The sequence below is a fragment of the Pelodiscus sinensis genome, chromosome 2, assembly GCF_049634645.1.
Source record: "Pelodiscus sinensis isolate JC-2024 chromosome 2, ASM4963464v1, whole genome shotgun sequence".
NCBI lineage: Eukaryota > Metazoa > Chordata > Testudines > Trionychidae > Pelodiscus > Pelodiscus sinensis.
In genome coordinates, this window is record NC_134712.1 from 22,301,939 (window position 1) to 22,319,454 (window position 17,516).

At 42.0% G+C, this 17,516-nt stretch overlaps 1 protein-coding gene and 1 long non-coding RNA gene across 4 annotated transcripts in view; one reads left to right on the forward strand and one right to left on the reverse strand.

The window, feature by feature from the left end:
- Positions 1-13,642, reverse strand: part of LOC142826954 (uncharacterized) — a 32,332-nt gene extending 18,690 nt beyond the window's left edge. Inside the window, exons 1-2 of the long non-coding RNA XR_012901245.1 lie at positions 13,130-13,642; positions 12,764-12,834 (exon numbers count right to left, since the gene is read on the reverse strand). This is a non-coding gene — a long non-coding RNA (uncharacterized LOC142826954). The remainder of the gene's footprint in view (positions 1-12,763; positions 12,835-13,129) is intronic.
- The window catches only part of ENPP2 (ectonucleotide pyrophosphatase/phosphodiesterase 2), a 96,672-nt gene that overhangs the window by 47,911 nt on the left and 31,245 nt on the right, over positions 1-17,516 (forward strand). For 2 of the 3 annotated variants that reach the window (XM_006130772.4, XM_006130770.4), the window contains exons 9-12: positions 6,708-6,763; positions 9,520-9,585; positions 10,513-10,585; positions 14,894-15,046. In XM_006130772.4, the coding sequence (XP_006130834.1) occupies positions 6,708-6,763; positions 9,520-9,585; positions 10,513-10,585; positions 14,894-15,046 (348 nt within the window). The remainder of the gene's footprint in view (positions 1-6,707; positions 6,764-9,519; positions 9,586-10,512; positions 10,586-14,893; positions 15,047-17,516) is intronic. The other variant, XM_006130773.4, reaches the window with a different exon arrangement.

The following is a 17,516-nucleotide window of genomic DNA, read 5'->3' on the forward strand; positions in this document are numbered from 1 at the left end:
AGCCACAAGTGTTTCTTAATGTTTCCCTTGTGGCTCTTTGCAGCATATGATATTAAAACACTGTGATTTAATTATTAACCAATCAGGGTACTATGTTAACCAATTTTAGTTGATAAAATAATACTTGGCCAGTCCTTTCTCTGTGAGAATATTTGTGTCTTTGTCTGTCTCTCATATATATAAAAATGAGTGAGGACTCATATATATGATGCATTTATTTATTTATTTATTTATTTATAAATTAGTGAAATTAGTGAAATTATATATATATAGTCCTCACTACTATGGTTCCCTTGGATAATGCTGATCACTAATTTCACTTCCTGAACCACTGATGTCTGAGTATCACTGGACTAGAAGATCTCTTGATGTCCTTTCTTGTCATATAGTTCTATGATTCTATAGTGTTTCCCTTTAATTTGTACATTATGAGTTTGTCAAGTTTCAGTTCTGTTATAAACCTTCCCACACAGAATTAGATAGAACATAAATACTCTTGCTGGAAAGTTGCAACAGGGTGCTACTTTTATTTGTTAGCATTCAGAATGATGATACACAAAACCCCAGAGTGTGTGCGTGTGTGAGAGAGAGAGAGAAAAAATAGGCTGCTTCTTAAGGCAGAGATACAAATTATTCTTGCTTTGCTTTAAATTGACTTTTTTGTTCAGATTGGCTCTGCTCTCACACTTTTCTACAGAGGTCTCTTGCCCAGGGAGAACAAGATAGCCAGCCCACCAAGCCGTTTGATCCAGCCTGCGGCCCACCATGCTGCATCTCCAGGCCAATCGGGGCTTGTGAGTGGGAAGCGCACAAAGTCTTCTCCCCTTGCCATGAGCTTGCGGCACTTAGAGGGAACCACAGGCTGTTCAGAACAGCTGGTGGTTCCCTCTAGGCACCACATCCCTGGCAGGCAGGAGTGGGGGAGAGATTTTGCACACTCCCCTGCCCGTAGGTCAATTGGGGGCAAGAGTGCGCACGAAGTCTCTTGGGTCCACCAGGGGTGCGCAGCACCAGAGGGAACCACCAGCTGTTTGAAATGGCTGGTGGTTCCCACTGGGCTCTGTGTGCCTCTGGCATGGAGGTGAGGGGTGGGGGGTGGGGGAGGGGGGTCTGAGAGAGATGTGCATGCTTCCCCATCCCGTGGGAGTGTGCATGACATTTCCACTCCCCCCTCCCCCCAACCTGCAGTGCCTAGAGGTAACTGCCTCTTCTGCCTATGCCTTACCCCTTTCACCTGATGCCCCATCCCTTCTGGGGGCAGAGCCAGCCCAAGAACCACTACCAAAATTGGTGAAGTGGCCCTCTCTACAAAAATGATTGCCCACCTTTCCTCTAGCCTGTGAGCATGACCGGGAACCTGCCACCCCCACCTTTTAAAAGTAATAACAAAAGAACAAAGTAACACTGAAGATTTGTAACATGAGACAGCTTTCAGAGGCTTTTTTTTTTTTTTAAAGACCAGAGAGACTATTATGGTTATCTACCTTCTCTGACTGTCTATATAACACTAGTTATAAAACTTCCCTGAATTCATGCTCCAATTGAACAAGATACTCTCACTCATTTAAAAAAAAAATCTGATCTTGAATTTTAAACTAGCTATGGACATTCATCTTGGTCAGTAGGCAATGTTCCTCAGCTATAAGGCTGTAGTTTTCAAAGGGATCTCAAATCAATTATTAAATTCTTACTGAATTTAATCTAAATATTTGCCACCACTTTTTTTATTCCAAAATGGATGTAGAAGACTGGCTTCATACAGTGTTTGAATGTGAAAATCACTTAAGTGCTGTAGATTGGGTTAGCACTGTAAATGTGTGTTAAGAGGGATAGACCAGTGAGTTACACACCTGTGTTCCTGAATACAGTCCCTGGCAATAAAAAGTGGCTGAAAATTCTAGAGAAAGGGCAATGAGTATTGATAGTGAGAGCTATTGGCAAATACAAGTGATGAAAGGTGTTATGGAGAAAGATAATATACAAACTCTACACAAGTAAAAAGTATTCTGTAGCTTAATCCTGCTCTGACCCAGATACAGCCTGTTGCTTCCTCCTAAATATCAAGTGGATGTAAAACTCAAGGAGAAAGCTGAATTGTTCTATGTGATGGAATGAAATTAGGAATAAGATAAAGGAAAGAAAAGCTAGGTGTATATATTAGTGCTAACTTCATGGGGGTTTTCAAGTATAGCAATATGGGGCAGGGTGACTTGAATTGTGTGTTTTTAAAAAAAAATGTTTTTTTTTTCAAAAATACCCTATTGTCTACCATAGCCTATCCTGAGGGAAGGGTAGGGTAAAGAATTGATTCAATGCAGCCTTTGGATAATTATGTAATAATTAAAAAGTTCATTTCAGTGATCAGCATCTTATGGGAATATACCCAGATCACTCTGTGAAATCATTGGCATTTGACTGGTAACTTGTATTTTATTTCCAAGTGAGTCTTTATCAGAAAAAAACTTCAGGGCATGTGGGGAAAAAATTGCTAGTTTTTGTAAAGACTTCAGGGCTCAGTTAGTAGCATTTAACTCCTGATCATGTGAATTCAGCAACCTAGTTCTCAAGAGTACCAAAAACAAGAATATATTATTATTTATTAAAAAGGTGACCCACGGTACCATTAGTGTGCAAATAAAATCTGTCTTACTGCTGACTGATACCCACAGAGGCATAATGAGTATCTGGCCAGTGTCCTCAAAAGAGGAACTTAAACTGTTTTGTGATGCTTGCCCTTCTCTGTTTTAACATCTCATGTCATCTAGTATAACGAGCAAATGAGTGTCCCACAGAAATTTGCCATTGTTTTGGAGCCTCTCTTGGGAGAGGATAGTCTTCTGGATGATTTAAAAACTTAAAAGCTTTATTTTCAGTGTAAAGCACTAATCTTCTTTATGAAGTTGAAAATACTCAATTTAGTGCCAAATCTGATTTGTAGAAAATTTTACTTCCTGTTTTTCAGGAGTAAATTCAAATGGGAAAATGCCACTTGCCCTGCAATGAATCAGTTGGCCCTGCTTTCTTCCAGGAAAAGGCATTGCACTTTTCCAGCTTTGTGTCCACTAATTTTTAAATCATGACTATATAAAAACTTCAGTATTCTTCATAGTCTCTTCTGTAGCATTTCTGGTCATTAGCCTGGATTTGTCCCCTATCTTGTCTCTGGCTGTTTTTTTCTGAAATTTTATTTTTACTCTTAAATTAAAGGATCAAGCTGAGACTAACAGGGACAGAGAGCATGGTGGCAGCAGGAATATTCCCTGAGGGAATAAGGTGCTTCATAGTTTACTCAAGTAGTCTCTGACAACCAACCTATGAACAATATTGATCAGATAGTGAGATAAATGGAGAAGAGATGGATTTCTGCAGAAAGAAAGGCTGGATGCATCTGTTGTAGAAGGATTGTCAATTGCTTTTGCCAATGGGGGGAAAATGGATATCCATCAGCAACTCTTTTTTTGGCTTTGAATCTGTGACTCCACCCTGTTTGTCTGAGCTGTCTCAGTCAATTAGGAATTAATAGCTTTCTGACACCAAAAAGTCTGAGGATACTGGAGGGCAATTGTGCTAAACTACTCTGTCACATAATTATCTCAGTCAGATTAACAGGTGCCTGGTAGGGAAGAGATAACTATATGCTATACCTTTTTTAAGAACTATTACTTCTGAATCCACTCTGGTTTTAATTTTTCTGTACTTGTACCAAATTTGAACATATTTATTTACCTCAGAAACCCTGGAAGTTACTGCAATCTCCTCCACACCCATCAATTTCTTAACAAGAAAGGGATTTTCTATCCGCACATTACCTCTCTTCAACCACAGATGGTATATACAGTACCTCTGCTTTGACCAGAATTTCCCTCCTTGGCCAGCTTGCAGAAGAAATGTTTGTACAGTGCTCCCACAAGAGCCAGAATGCAGTGCATTTACTCTGTGTTGGCCTTGGCCTAGGATGTGCGTTTGCTCATTCTTTGATAATGTAACAAATACTGGGCAAGCTTTATGAAGGGATTTGGAACTTACTTTTCCACAAAAGATTAAAGGTAGAAAGAAGTTGCATTTTGTTGGCTTTCACAATCTAATCCAGCAACGTTGCCAACTGATTCTCCTTATAGTAATGTACATACACACAGGCCAGTCTTGTCTAGTGGTTAAACCAGGAGACAGGGAGATCTGAGAACTCGATGTTCTGTTTCTGTGCACTGCCTTTGCTATACTGTGTAATGTTGAACAAGTCTCTTAGCCTCTTTGTGAGTCTATCTACTAATAAAAAGAATAGAGTAATACTATAATTCATGGGTGTTTAAAGCCATTAATATATAAGCCATTGTAAACATGCAAAATAGTGCAGGTTGAACCTCCCTGCTCTGGCACCCTTGGGATCAGCGTGGTACTGAACAAGGGAATTTGCTGGACCAGGGGAGGTCAAGTGTCCAGGATGTCCCAGGGCTCCTCTCCTGGCTTCTGCCCCAGGAGAACCCAGATGCCTGATCTTCTCTGGCTCACCTGCCCAGCTCTGCTGCCCTTTGGGGCTCTACTCCCTGCCCCCAGCCCTTAGTGGTGGCAGGTGCTCCCGGGGTTTCTCTGGCCCAGTGTGTGTGGTGGTGGCTGCTGCTCCTGGGGGTTCCCCACCCTGGCCCTGTGCACACTGCAGCAGTTGCTCCTGGGGGTTCCCTGCCCCTCCATGCCTGGCAGCAGCTGCTCCCAGGTTCCCTGCACTTTCCCACATGTGCACAGCAGCTGCTCCTAGGGCTATCTACCCCAGGTCAGTGGCCTTGCAGGCTGCCATGGACCAGACTAGCTCCACTCCCAGTCACAACTCCTGGGGCCAGGGCTCTCTGGTCTAGCAAAATCTGTGATCCAGAGAGTCCCAGATGGGAGAGTTTCAACTTACATCTGTCTTCTCAGCTGCATGGCTTTTGCACTAGAGCTGAAACTTTGGATGCTTAATTCAACAGACTTTTCTGCACTGGAGAAATGAAACATACTCTAATTCTTGTGACATACTGTTAGGAGACACGAGTTAATGTTTGAAATGTTTCTCTCCCCTTTGATAATGTACAGTACTTTGATAACGTAGACCTATTCTAGCTTGTAAAATAGGATTGGTGTGGTGTGGTGTGATGTGATATTATATTATGTAACATGCATGTACCTTGTAGAGCTTCCACTAGAAGTTGTAGCTGATGCATTTACGTATAGTAAATAAATGACTTAAACTCACAAATGGTGCTGACCCTGCAAAACCAAATACAGCAAACTTTGGGATAACTGACCTGAACAAACATGCTAGCCAGAGAGGATAGTGTAACATATTACAGTTTAGGTACAGTACAGAAACTTTGAGGTCTATATAACTTTAAGGTTATGACATGAACCCAGTCAGAGAGCATGTTCAAATATAAACTTTATGCTTTGTTGTCATCTCTGACTATTATGGAGTGAGGGATAGGATGTCAGCCTTGTTTTTGTTGTCTGCTTTAATTTAGCCTAAAAGCCAATTGTAGATAGATTAAATGATTAATTGTAGCCTCGTATATAAAATCTTAATTAAATTACGTGCTATTAACATGAAGAAGAATAATGTACGAGGTATGCAGAAAATTCAGGATATGGCTGTGGAATAATTCATACTGAGGCAACCACCTGTAAGTGTCTGCTTGGGTAATGTATGATGAACATATACTAACACAGTAGGTTTGGCGTTAAGGAAGTTGTTTTCTAGAATGTAGCCATAGGAAATTACTTCTTGTTCAGCCAAAATATGTATTTTTTCTTTTCTTTTTTTTGATGAGGATCTTCTAAGCTTTTCTTCTAATTTTAGCAACACATTTTTGACAGTTGTTTGCTAAATTGGTATTCCCAGTTTTGATCAGAAAGAGGCCAAGATGGTTAGAAATGCCTCCTGTAGGCCTCACAGCTACATTATTTCCTACTAAAGGGTAATAGTGCTGATGTAAGGCAAAATGGAAGGAAAACATAGTGGCCCTCCATGTGGCTTCACAAGTTGAGTGAGGTAGTATCAATTATTGGATCAACTTCTGTTGGTGAGAAAAGCTTTTGAGTTTAAGCAGAGCTCTTCATAATTCCCAGAGCTGAAGAAGAGATCTATAACCTAAAAAGCTTTTTTTCTCACCAACAGAAATTGCTCCAATAAAATGTTACTTATACCCTCTCTCTCATATCTTGGGACCATTCATTGCATATCTCCGCATGGCTGACTAAACAATAATTCACTTCCCCAAATCTGTACAGAACGGCATGTCTTACAAAGTAGGGATGTTAAATGGTGTTTAATCAGCTAATCGACTAGTCAATGGAATTTCCATTGACTAGTCGATTAGTTGATAAGGTAGGGAAACTGCAGAGCTACAGCAGGGTTAGCTCCCAGAACCGGGACCTAACCCCACTGCAGGTCTGCCTTTTAAATGTATTAAGAGCCGCAGGCTGAGAGGGGCAGCAATTTGGGAGGAAGCAACTAGTTGAGTCAGTAGTCGACTATCCAATAAGCATATGCTTATTGGATAGTCAATTAGTTGCTTATATCCCTATTATAAAGCCTCAAATTAGAGAAGGAATTCTAAAGGCTATGCTGTACTTTCATGTTTGACAGAAAAACATGTTTTGAAAAAGTTTGCTTTGATTTTCCTTTCTAAAAGCAGGACTTGAGCACTATGATAATCCTTTTATATTTTCCTCATTAGATATGGATTACTGCTACCAAGCAAGGGGTGAAAGCTGGGACATTCTTCTGGTCTGTGTAAGTGACCTTTACTTCTGGAGACCTGTAGCAAATAATTCAGACTTAATTTGGTGTAAGTAAATGTTCATTAGTTTTCCTGGCTCTAAGCATTCAATAGCTTTCCAGTCAGAGAGCTTTTTATTTTTACCCCCTTCCACCCTCCCCTGCTTCCCCACTGAGGTTTCTTTGTAACTTGGTTAAATTTATTACAGTGTGACATTTGCCTTGGTCTATAGTTTGAAGACCTCTTTGTGGAGGGCTCCTGGGTTGAAAATAAGTGTGATTATGTTGTAAATCCATTTAGCTGAATGTTGACCTGGCAGCTTAGTCTCAGGCCATGTCTAGACCACAGGAGCTCCAGTGGCCCAGCCAAGAGTCTATAGTTATGTATGCCACACCTATTGTGTGGTTTTTTTCCATTGCTTCAGGGACTCCACTTTCCCATAGCTAGATCAAGGGGGAAAGTCTGAGGGGTAGCCATGTTAATATGTATCTATGAAACCAATGAGGAGTCCTCTGGCACCTAGGAGACAAATAGATTTATTAGGGCATAAGCTTTTGTGGGTTAAACCAACATTATCAGATGCATTAGAGTGGAAATTACAGAGGCAGGTTTGTGTGTGTATCAATATCGAACACAGAAGAAGGTGACTTATCAAGTGTGGGACATTAACACTAGTCCTACTATACTTTGCACAGTTACTCACTGTGGGCTAATAGGTTAAATCTTCTCTTGGGGCTATGTGTGTGATGCTTAGCAGTCTGGGGTGGACTTAAGGGTTCATTGAAGGATTGGCAGAGGCCAACTGATGTTAATGGAAAAATCTGGGAAGACCATGGAAACCCCTGTGGATAGCACATTGACACCTAGTAATCAACAATCAAGAAGCAGCAGGAGCAGGTTTTTCCCGTCAGAGAAGCTGAGCAGAGGCCAGAGGTCTGAGAGCAATAGGCAGCAGATAGAGTTGACATTTGGGGAAGGATGGACAGCTGTCACCTTGGACTGACAGACACAAGAGGGATTGAAATGAGCTCAAGAGTGTTGCCGGCAAGCCCATTGATGAGGGAGGGGCAGGAGAAGAGGACCCAGCAATTTAAAGGGGCCTGTGGCTATCAGCTGCCTCTGCTGCTTCTGAGGCTGTGGCCAGAGCCTTGGGCCTGTTAAATTGTTGTCAGGGCACCCTGTGGTTCTGAGGACTTGGGGGAGAAATGGGGGGAGTGCTGCTGAGGGCTGGCTGCCCTGAGCCCCTCCCCTTCTGGGGGCACAGGGCTGCCCTCCATGCCTAGCACAGGCACCTGTGGAAGCTGTTGGCCCCCCTGGTGGTAGGGACCGAAGAAGAGCCAAGCAGTGAGAATGAGGGTATGTCTACACTACCCCGCTAGTGCGAACTAGCGGGGTAATGTATGCATACCGAATGTGCAAATGAAGCCCGGGATTTGAATTTCCCGGGCTTTATTTGCTTAAGCCGGCCGGCGCCATTTTTAAATGCCGGCTTGTTCGAACCCCGTGCCGCGCGGCTACACGCGGCACGGGCTAGATAGTTCGGACTAGCAAGCCATTCGGACTAGCAACTATCTGGAACGAGGTGTACAGATAGTTCAGAATGGCTTGCTAGTCCGAACTATCTAGCCCGTGCCGCATGTAGCCGCGCGGCACGGGGTTCAACAAGCCGGCATTTAAAAATGGCGCCGGCCGGCTTATGCAAATAAAGCCCAGGAAATTCAAATCCCGGGCTTCATTTGCACGTTCGGTATGCATACATTACCCCGCTAGTTCGCACTAGCGGGGTAGTGTAGACATACCCTCAGAGCCCTGACACCTTGGGGACAGCAGTAGAGCCCTGGGTGACTGGCGGAGGAGAAGCCCTGGTATCACTGGGGAGCAGAGCCTGGTGCCCCTAGGAAGGGGAGGGGCCTAGTGCACCCTGGGGTCCAGTGATTAGGAGTGGAGGGGCAGGCATTGACCTCCTGTGTTCTGGCAAATTCCTTGGTTCTGGAACAGTCAGGCCCTGAAGGTGCCAGACTAGGGAGGTTCAAGCTGTAGTGCATTTTCCTAGCAGATAAGGAATATAAGTGAAGTCCTGTTGCTCTTAAGCCAGCAAGTTAGAACTCATGCTGATTAGGAAAGGTGCACGGTGGGGGTAACGTCTATCGGAGACTTTTCCATAGCTGTCACAGATCCACAGACGCAGATGTTTACTGGGTAACCAGTTGTTGAGGGGAGTGGTAAGGAGGGGGCTGCCTTATCCCGGGCTACCCCTTGAGTTTAGATCAGTTAAGGGCATGGCTTGGCCTTCTCCCAAGGCCGTACCCATTCCCCACACTCGGTGCTAACCCAGCGGGGCGGTCTGCATCCATATGCGAGTTTAACGACTATGCAACTCCATGGCCTCGTACCCAAGGGTGGGGGGGGAGAAAGCTCCCCTCGGTTAGAGGCAATACGGCCCTGAGGCCTAGTCCAGAGAGAAGTCCTCTCTACTAGAGACAGTACGACTTAGTCTTTATCCCGAGGTATTTCCCTTCTAATAGACAGTACCGTCCCTCGGCCTAGTCCCGAGATAAGTCCCCTCTATCAGGAACAATACGGCCCAGAGGCTTAGTCCAGAGATAAGCCTTCAAACTTCTAGGGCACTGCCTTGCTGTGGGGCAGGGAGGTAGGGGGACTTTTCCCTGATAGGTCCTGATCATAGTATTGGATGGAGCTTATGGTACGCCTAATAAGTATCTTTTCTGGACACACCAATAACTGAACCAATTTCTCTTTTGTGATCTAGCGTCATTCCCCATGAACGCAGAATATTAACAATACTGCAGTGGCTAACTCTACCAGATGAAGAAAGGTAATTAACGTGGCATTAATTAATGTTGTAAACTTCCAACTTACCTTCTCTTTAAAAGTAGCTGGCGCTGTAGAAATAGATTAAAATATTTATTCTTGTTAAAAATTATTCTTGCCAGCATTCAGTATTACTATGCTTTGTAGCTCTTAGCTTTTAACCAGCAATGTTTCAATCCTCTTCACCGAATCTCTGATGTGAATGTCCTTTGATTATTAGGGAACATTTAATTCCATGGATTAATGTTGGCTGGCTTATGCTACTTAGTCTAATGTGACTTAATAAACTTCTAGGCAGTGGTAAATGCAGAAGCTGCACCCTGAGGCTTGGGAAAATGTCAAACATCTTAATTGTGTTCTTTTATTACACAAGTTCTCACATGCTGAAGGCTTCATAGCCCATGTGAATCAGTATTGTGATCTCTCTTTCTTACTGAACTAAAGCTACATCTATACTGGCAACTGAAGGACAAAACTGAAAGGCAAAAGTTTTGCAAGTGACAAATGTGGATGTGAACAGAGCTTTGTCAGTAAGATCATTCTTCTGCTGACAAAGCTAATGCTGCTTGTTGGGGTGGAAGTCTTTTGTCAGCGGGAGAGCTGACAAATAGGGACTACACTGCACACCTTTTAGCAGCATGGCTGTAACAAAACAGCAGCATTACTAAAAGCTGCATAAGTAGACAGGCTCAGGGAGAGAGAGCTTTCTTAAATTGTGCCCTGTTTCTCACCTGCATGCGTTCTGATATCTAGATTCAAAGTGACTAGTTGCTCCAGAACTTCATTCATCTTACTTTGGGAAACCTCTAATTGAGCCATTTTTTCCCTATAAAGCAAACAATACTTGAAAGGCTGACATTAACATGACCTTGCAATTTCTTCTTCTGTTGTGACTGAAAGCAGACTATTCTGAACAAAATCTTTCTTTCAGGCCTTATGTTTATGCTTTCTACTCTGAACAACCAGATGCTGCTGGTCACAGATATGGCCCTTTCGGCTCCGAGGTTAGTATATTTTTTCCTGTATAAAATTTTTGTACATCTCAAGGATCAGCCATGCCATCTATGGAATATTTGCTTATGTGCAGAAATGGCTTTCTTATCTCTTAGTGTTCGTTCTGTCTGTCAGAAAGGGAAGGCAATTGGTTAAAACAAACAAGAACTTGTGACCAAGGCTCATTGAACTTCTAAGAACTGGCCATCTGTTTTAGAAGCAAATACCTGTGTAGTATGAATAGTGAAAAGTATTAAGTTCACATTATGGATATAGGTATTTGTCTGGCAAAGGTTTCAGATGTGAAAATAGCTGATATAACAGCACAACTTAACGCTCCTTAATCCATTTACCTTTCTTTAAAAATACCATGTTTGAGAGAGGCAGAAAAGGATCTTTGTTTCTCTGGTATGTTTTCTTACAGGACAGGGAAGGAGGATATTTTTTTTCCAAAGTTGACAATCTGAAGAAGACTGGATAATACTCTATTCTAAAGTTTGGAAAACTATACATCTTGATATTTGGTCTATGAACAAGCAGTTTGGTTAGCCCTGCTAGTGCTGTTCCCTGAGGAAGGGACACAGAAGTCTTAATGGCATGAGTAAAGGAGCTTTAAAACTCATCGCTCAGCTTTAAAACTCATTGTTCCCCAGAAATACTTAAAGTACCCCTAGATTTTGTCCACTGGTGTGGGCTCAGGAGTATGACAGGTGTTCAGTCTCATATAACTTGCACCGGTTAAATACCAAATTACTGCATTTCTCAAGAATATCCATAATCCTGTATTCTTTAGAAAACTTTTGAATGTCCAGGGTTCCATTTCAACATGTCAACCTTTTCTTCTTTATTCATTAAGTAATTTTCCATAAACATGTCTTAATTCCAGAAAAAAGTTTTCTTGGTGTTCCCTTCACTAATTTCAAACATGCCTTTAGAGGAAGGCAATATCTCTGTTGCAATAGTTTGGATACAAACTCATAAGCAAAATATATGCAACTAACTATGAGACACTATTAATAAATTACTCTGCATCAGCAATGTAATCAGTGATGTGCCAAGCAGAATAAAAACTCTCTGGTCCAAATAACTTGCTGTCTAAAATCTATAAGCCAAAATATTTGCTAAAAGGGAAGAATTCTGTTTGACTGTCTACTGGTGTCTTCTCATTGTTGGCATTAATGGCAATAGAAGAAGCTGTTCTACTTGAAATATTAGGATGAAGTCTTAGTTTCTGAAATAATTCAAGCTTGGTTCTTATACCTGTGACCTGCTATTGATACTTTATAGCACCTCTAACTATAGCAAATGATGTAATTACATTCAATTCTAGGACTGACAAATCTTGTGTGTAAATCTAAAAGAAAACAGTACATTTATCTTTAGAGTGTAGAACATACATGTTCCTGTAGAACATACATTTTCTCATTGTGTTTTTTTTTCAGTAAGGTAAAGTGAAATTTAAAGATGAAACTGAATATGTTCTTTTAATAGTTTATAACTTTTTAAAGTTAAATAGCTTCACACCATTTGTTTTGAACACAAGAGTAGGGAAACTGACTTTCACTGAATTGAGAGCAGGCTGTTTAATAAATGAATGTATTACAGTCCCCAGATTTACATTTATAAGACATGATTTTGTAAATGTGGATTTAAAAACACACAGCTGTTTAAAATTTGTGAGGGGAATGATTTCAGGAGAGAGGAGCTAGGAAGTATTGTGTTTATCTTGATGGGTTTTTTTTAAAAAGCAAGTTCTGAGAGCTATGAACTTCTTGTAAATCAGCTGAGAAGGAAGCCCTTAGTGGGACCCCTCTAAGCTGCTTCCTTAGTAATGGGATCTTGACCTCTGCATGAAATCGTTCTTCTTTGTACAGAACTGGCAGCACTTAGATACTTGGAATGGTTCTGGCCAGTTTTTCCTTTGCAGCAATTCAGCAACACACCAGATCTTGGAAACAAGCTCTTGAAAATTGTGTATTTAAGATGTGTGGGTTTTAAGTTTAAAATCTCCTTATTGAACTCTTCTTGCCCCATACTAAGTTGAGGAGCAGCTGTTCAGCTGACTTCTCTGGAAGGGGAGAGGGGGGGAAAATATAGTGTACATTTTGCAATGCAGAGTGGATGTTTACTGTAACTTACTAACAAAATAGCTATGAAATAATGGAGTTTTTTTTAAGGCTTGATCCTACCTGGTGCTGATCATTTTCAACTTCCAGTGACTTCATTTGACACTTAAACCTTTCAGGAAGTGCTCGACAGCCTATAAATTGAATTCACAGTACGTTAAAGTTTAGGAGTAAAAAGAAGTAGAAGAGCTCAAAATTTATGGGTGAAATTATGGTTCTGGTGAAGCCAGTGGAATCAGGATTTTTTCCCAATATGTTGACTATAATATCGTGCAGCATGCTTTAGTAGGTGTTTCAGTGAAAGTGAAGTTCATTACTCTAGAAATATAATTTTTTTTAATGACATCTTCAGAAACTGATCCTTTGAATTAGGAAATAAAGCTTCACTTTATTTTCAGAGTGTATTGATGAGAAATTTAAAATTTGTACCTGCCCTTGATTATTTCTGCAATTCTGTTCTTCCTTCTCTCTTCTGTGCTTTTGCAGTGACATTGATAGGTTGTCCTTCTGGCTCGAGAGGCAGAGCTTTGGCTGGCTAGTTCTCACCCTTTGTTAGGCCTAGAAAGGGGGGATTGATTTGATCATCCCCTTCCCCAAGGGCTCCTTACCCCCAAAAAAGAAATAATCCTATTCTGATTCTTTTCAATGAGGCTAAGGTTTGGCTGGTTAACAAGAACGTAGCTTTTCTTCCTACTTAACTTTGAAAGAAAAAAAAAATCTATATTTTATATACTTTTGAAATACATACTACTGTAAGTGCTCTAAATAAATCAATCTGTCATGCCTAAACTCTGTTCCTGCTGCTCCTCTAACATGCTGTCTTGAGACGGCTCTTCTAAGTGTTCAAAATACCTAGGTTCCTTGCACTGACCAGTGTCTTTCTGGCACTGTCAAGCTCTGGCTGAGTTTATTCAGGGACAGTGTAAAATGAGAATCCTTCCTTTCCCTGCTGCTCCTCTCATCAGGACTGCACAAAGCTTGAAACATTTTAAAAAGAAAACTCTGGTGCTGCTTTATTAAAATGCCTTTCTGGAGAGAGACGAATGAGAGTGGACTAGAATCTCCTTTCCAGCTGCTTGCCTTGGAAGCAATGAAACAGCATGGCAGATGGTAACACTTTTTTGTTTTTTTTCTTTCCCCTCCATTCATATAGCTCTCTGACTGAACAACAGAGAAACTGGATAAGTAGATAGAAGCAAAATATCATAAATCACTGACTTTCCTCAAGCCCATTTAGCACGTTCCATTTCCCCTTACCTGATAACTTAGCTGTATTATTTCCCTGTAGGTGTTCACACATGGTCCTAAGTGGTGCTGAGAACCCACAACTCCCATGAAAATTGATGGAAGGTGTTAGTGCTTAGCTTCTCGCAAGTGTAGAACATGCCAAAACTGAGAGCTATGCTCTGCATCCCTGTGTATCTTTAAAGTGTGGGGCTTGTTGGAAAAAGGAACAATCGGTTATTCCAGTCTCTTCTTTTGTAGCATACACACACAAAGAATAAACCACTTAGAATGATTTATTATAATAGATAATGTTTTGCTCACAAAAGGCATGACAGCCATGAAGACCAATGTCTTCAATTGATCTAAACAACTAGAACAGGACTGTCAACAGCAATGCAATTTTCTCTTACTCCCCTTGACAAATTATTTAAAAAGTGCAGTCTCCATATTGGTTCAACCCTGCAATCTTCTCCAAGATTGTCACTGTGCGCTGGCTGGCAGCTACCCCGTTGATTCCAGCTGAACTGGTAACGAGCAAGTCAAATATTCCATGTTTCATTAAGACCCCTCCCCCCCCCAAGAATTTGAAAAAAAAATCAGAAATGTGAATCTAATACTTGTACATGTTTTGTGCATTTATCTGTATGTTTGGTGAATGGAATGACACTTGAAGAAAAATACAACGCTATGTACCTATTCATAAAAATTGGCCCGATCCACCTTCTGAAATACCAATTTCATTTGCTCTCCTGTTAGTTGCTTGAGTAACTGCTCTCCCACTTTCAAGTACAATTTAGTAAGTTCCTCTGTAGAGAGAGACCTCTAAATTGTCCCTTTACCAACTTCAATATTATTGAAGAAGTGCTGATCTTCATGCTCCTCAATGCGATCACAGGTCACTGTAGTATCTGATGCTAGCTGAGTCAGGATTTCTCTGAGTCCAGACATCTCTCTCCGTCAGTACAGGAGAGTAGTTATGGCTCACCTCTTACTCCGCCTAAGAGACCTAAGAGAAAGCTTACTCCTAAGAGGAGACAGAAAAGACGAGTTGCACCTTCAAAGAAAAGAAGAAAAGTTCATAGAGTGGATCAGTATTCTACGGAATCCCGTCGGAACAAAGTAAGTTTTGTCTATGTGTTCCAAAACTTTGCAACAGAAGTGTCAATTTGAGGCTCTTATGTAGCTTAATTTTTGCAACTTGGACTCCCTTCCATACTTCAGTTTGGGAATTCTGAAACAGAATTCCTGTAACTGTACTGAAAGGTCTTGGCTGGCAAAGGAGCCAGGGTATATTGAGTCTTTTGGGAAATGTGGTGGTCTTATTTCAGACTCTGTTCACCCTAGGGGAGAAAAAAATCTCTTTAGGACTTTTTAAAAATCCATCAAACAAAGGGAGCATGAAACAAATCTCTGGGAAGATTTTATTAGCATCACCAACCCTTAAGATTTTATCATGTGTCTCACGATATTGGGTGTCCTTTCTTTAAGCCCCATTTACTAGTATTAAGTGATTATGTGGAGGGAGGGGGGAAGCAAAAGAGCTGAGTTTAAAAAAACAAAAAAAACTTCATGGCTCTGGAGAAAACTTGAAAATGTGACCCGAGTGTCCTGAGTGTAACCCGAAGGCTCAAAAATCACATGGCACAGAGAAAAATATCTCATTGGCTGAAAATCTTGAGACTTTTTTGAGGGGAGTGGGAGGAAAAGGGCATGCAAACCATGAATTTTGAATCCATGATTCAGTGTCATCCACTAGTGCTTTATGATGGTACAGGTTGAACCTCTGTGGTCTGGGACTCCCTGGTCTGGCAACATTTGTGGTCTGGAAGGACCAAAGAGCCCCATCCACAGAGGGCTGGGAGATCAGCTGGCAAGCACCGTGGAGAGACAGTGGCCTGGGGGCAGGAAACCCAGCCAGCAGCCAGAACATGCCTGGGTGGGAAGCCCTGCCAACTGAAAGTGGAGCTCTGCTGGAAGGGGTGCAGAGCCCCTGCTGGTGAGAGGCATGAGTCTGTTGCCGGCCTGGGGCAGAGAAGTCCCTCTAGCTGGGGACTTGGAGCCACCACCGGCTGGGGAGAGGGAAGCCTCTGCTGGCTGGGAGCACAGAGCTGTCGCTGGCCAGGGGCAGGAAGACGCTGTGGCCGGAGGAGCAAAGCTGCTGCTGGCGGAAGGCAAGGAGCCCCACAGGCTGGAGTGGGGCAACAGCTGGGAGTGATGCCCCGACAGTGGCTGAGGGCAGCACACTTACTGGGCTGGTGGCCAGGAGGGGAGCCTCGAAAGAGCCCAAGGCCTGACCTCCCCATGTCCAGCAAACTCCCTCCTTTGGGACCACTCAGGCCCTGAGGATGCCAGATCAAAGAGATTCAATCTGTACTTAAGTTGCTGTCTTTAAAAAGGTCAAAGTTACTGCTTACACAGTCTTACCACCAGCTGCTAATTGACCACTTGGGAGGAACTGTGGCTCACTTCAGCATCCCTTCCATTCAGGGATGTTAAACTAATGGTAACTCAGTTCATGGGGCCTAAAAATAAGTGTCCTAAAAATATCTCCTGTAGGATTCAAGCAGAAATCTTGACACTTGCTGTGTTTTCAGGAAGGAGCAATAGGAATTCTTCACAGTCGCTTTCAATTCCTGACTTTAAAACAAACATATTTTTGAAAATAATCAGGCATTCTGAACTTCATCCTAGAATTGAGAGGGGAATAGTTCACCAAGTGTAAGAAACTGCAATTTCACTTTATCTTGAGTGTTGATAGTCTGCACAAAAGGAAGGCTGATTATCTGCTTATGTGACTGATGTCCCCTTGAACAGACTGCACAGGAGTTCCCCTTTCAGAATAGTATGCCAATTCAAGGTCCTACTCTTTTTGACATAAAATATGTTCTAGCTGGCCTAATAGTGGGAGCACTTGTACTTTCCCCCCTCCCCTCTCCTTTTCTTCTTTGAATGAACCTTTCATCCAAAAGCTTTTTTTATTCTTATAAATCTCCATACAAAACCAGTTGTGGATTTCTCACAAAACCTTCAAAATCTGTGCTAGAAGAAGCTGAAGTTCGTTAACCATATCCAGTGAAAATTAACTCGTTAGAGCCAGAAGTGGTTTAAGCTCATTGGGAACAGTGTGACAGGGTGCGAACATAGAAGACCACGTGGGACTGTCCCCTGGTGTGCTGATTATGCCACAGGGGTCTTCTGTGACCATTCCCCATCATAGGATGCATCATAAGACTAATGCCTAGGGGAATTAAAGAAAAATGCCATATAGCATCAGGCTACAATAGTTCTTCATGGAACTCTTGCTAAACCTACTTAGCAACATGAGTCTGCACTTCTCAGTTTCATATCTGATCCTCTTACAATAATTTCAACTGTTCTGGGGTGGTTATTTGGTGGCATCTCAGATATGCACATTGCTCTTGGAAAATATAACCTTCCACATAGCTTTACAAAGATTTGAGGTATTGGAGCTCAGCATATGATATGAGCAAACCGGACACATAAGACTCCTATTCTTTCACTGATAACTCCTTGAAGGTTACATCTGGGCAAGAATATGTTCTCAGGGCAGCCCCATATCCATACAGAA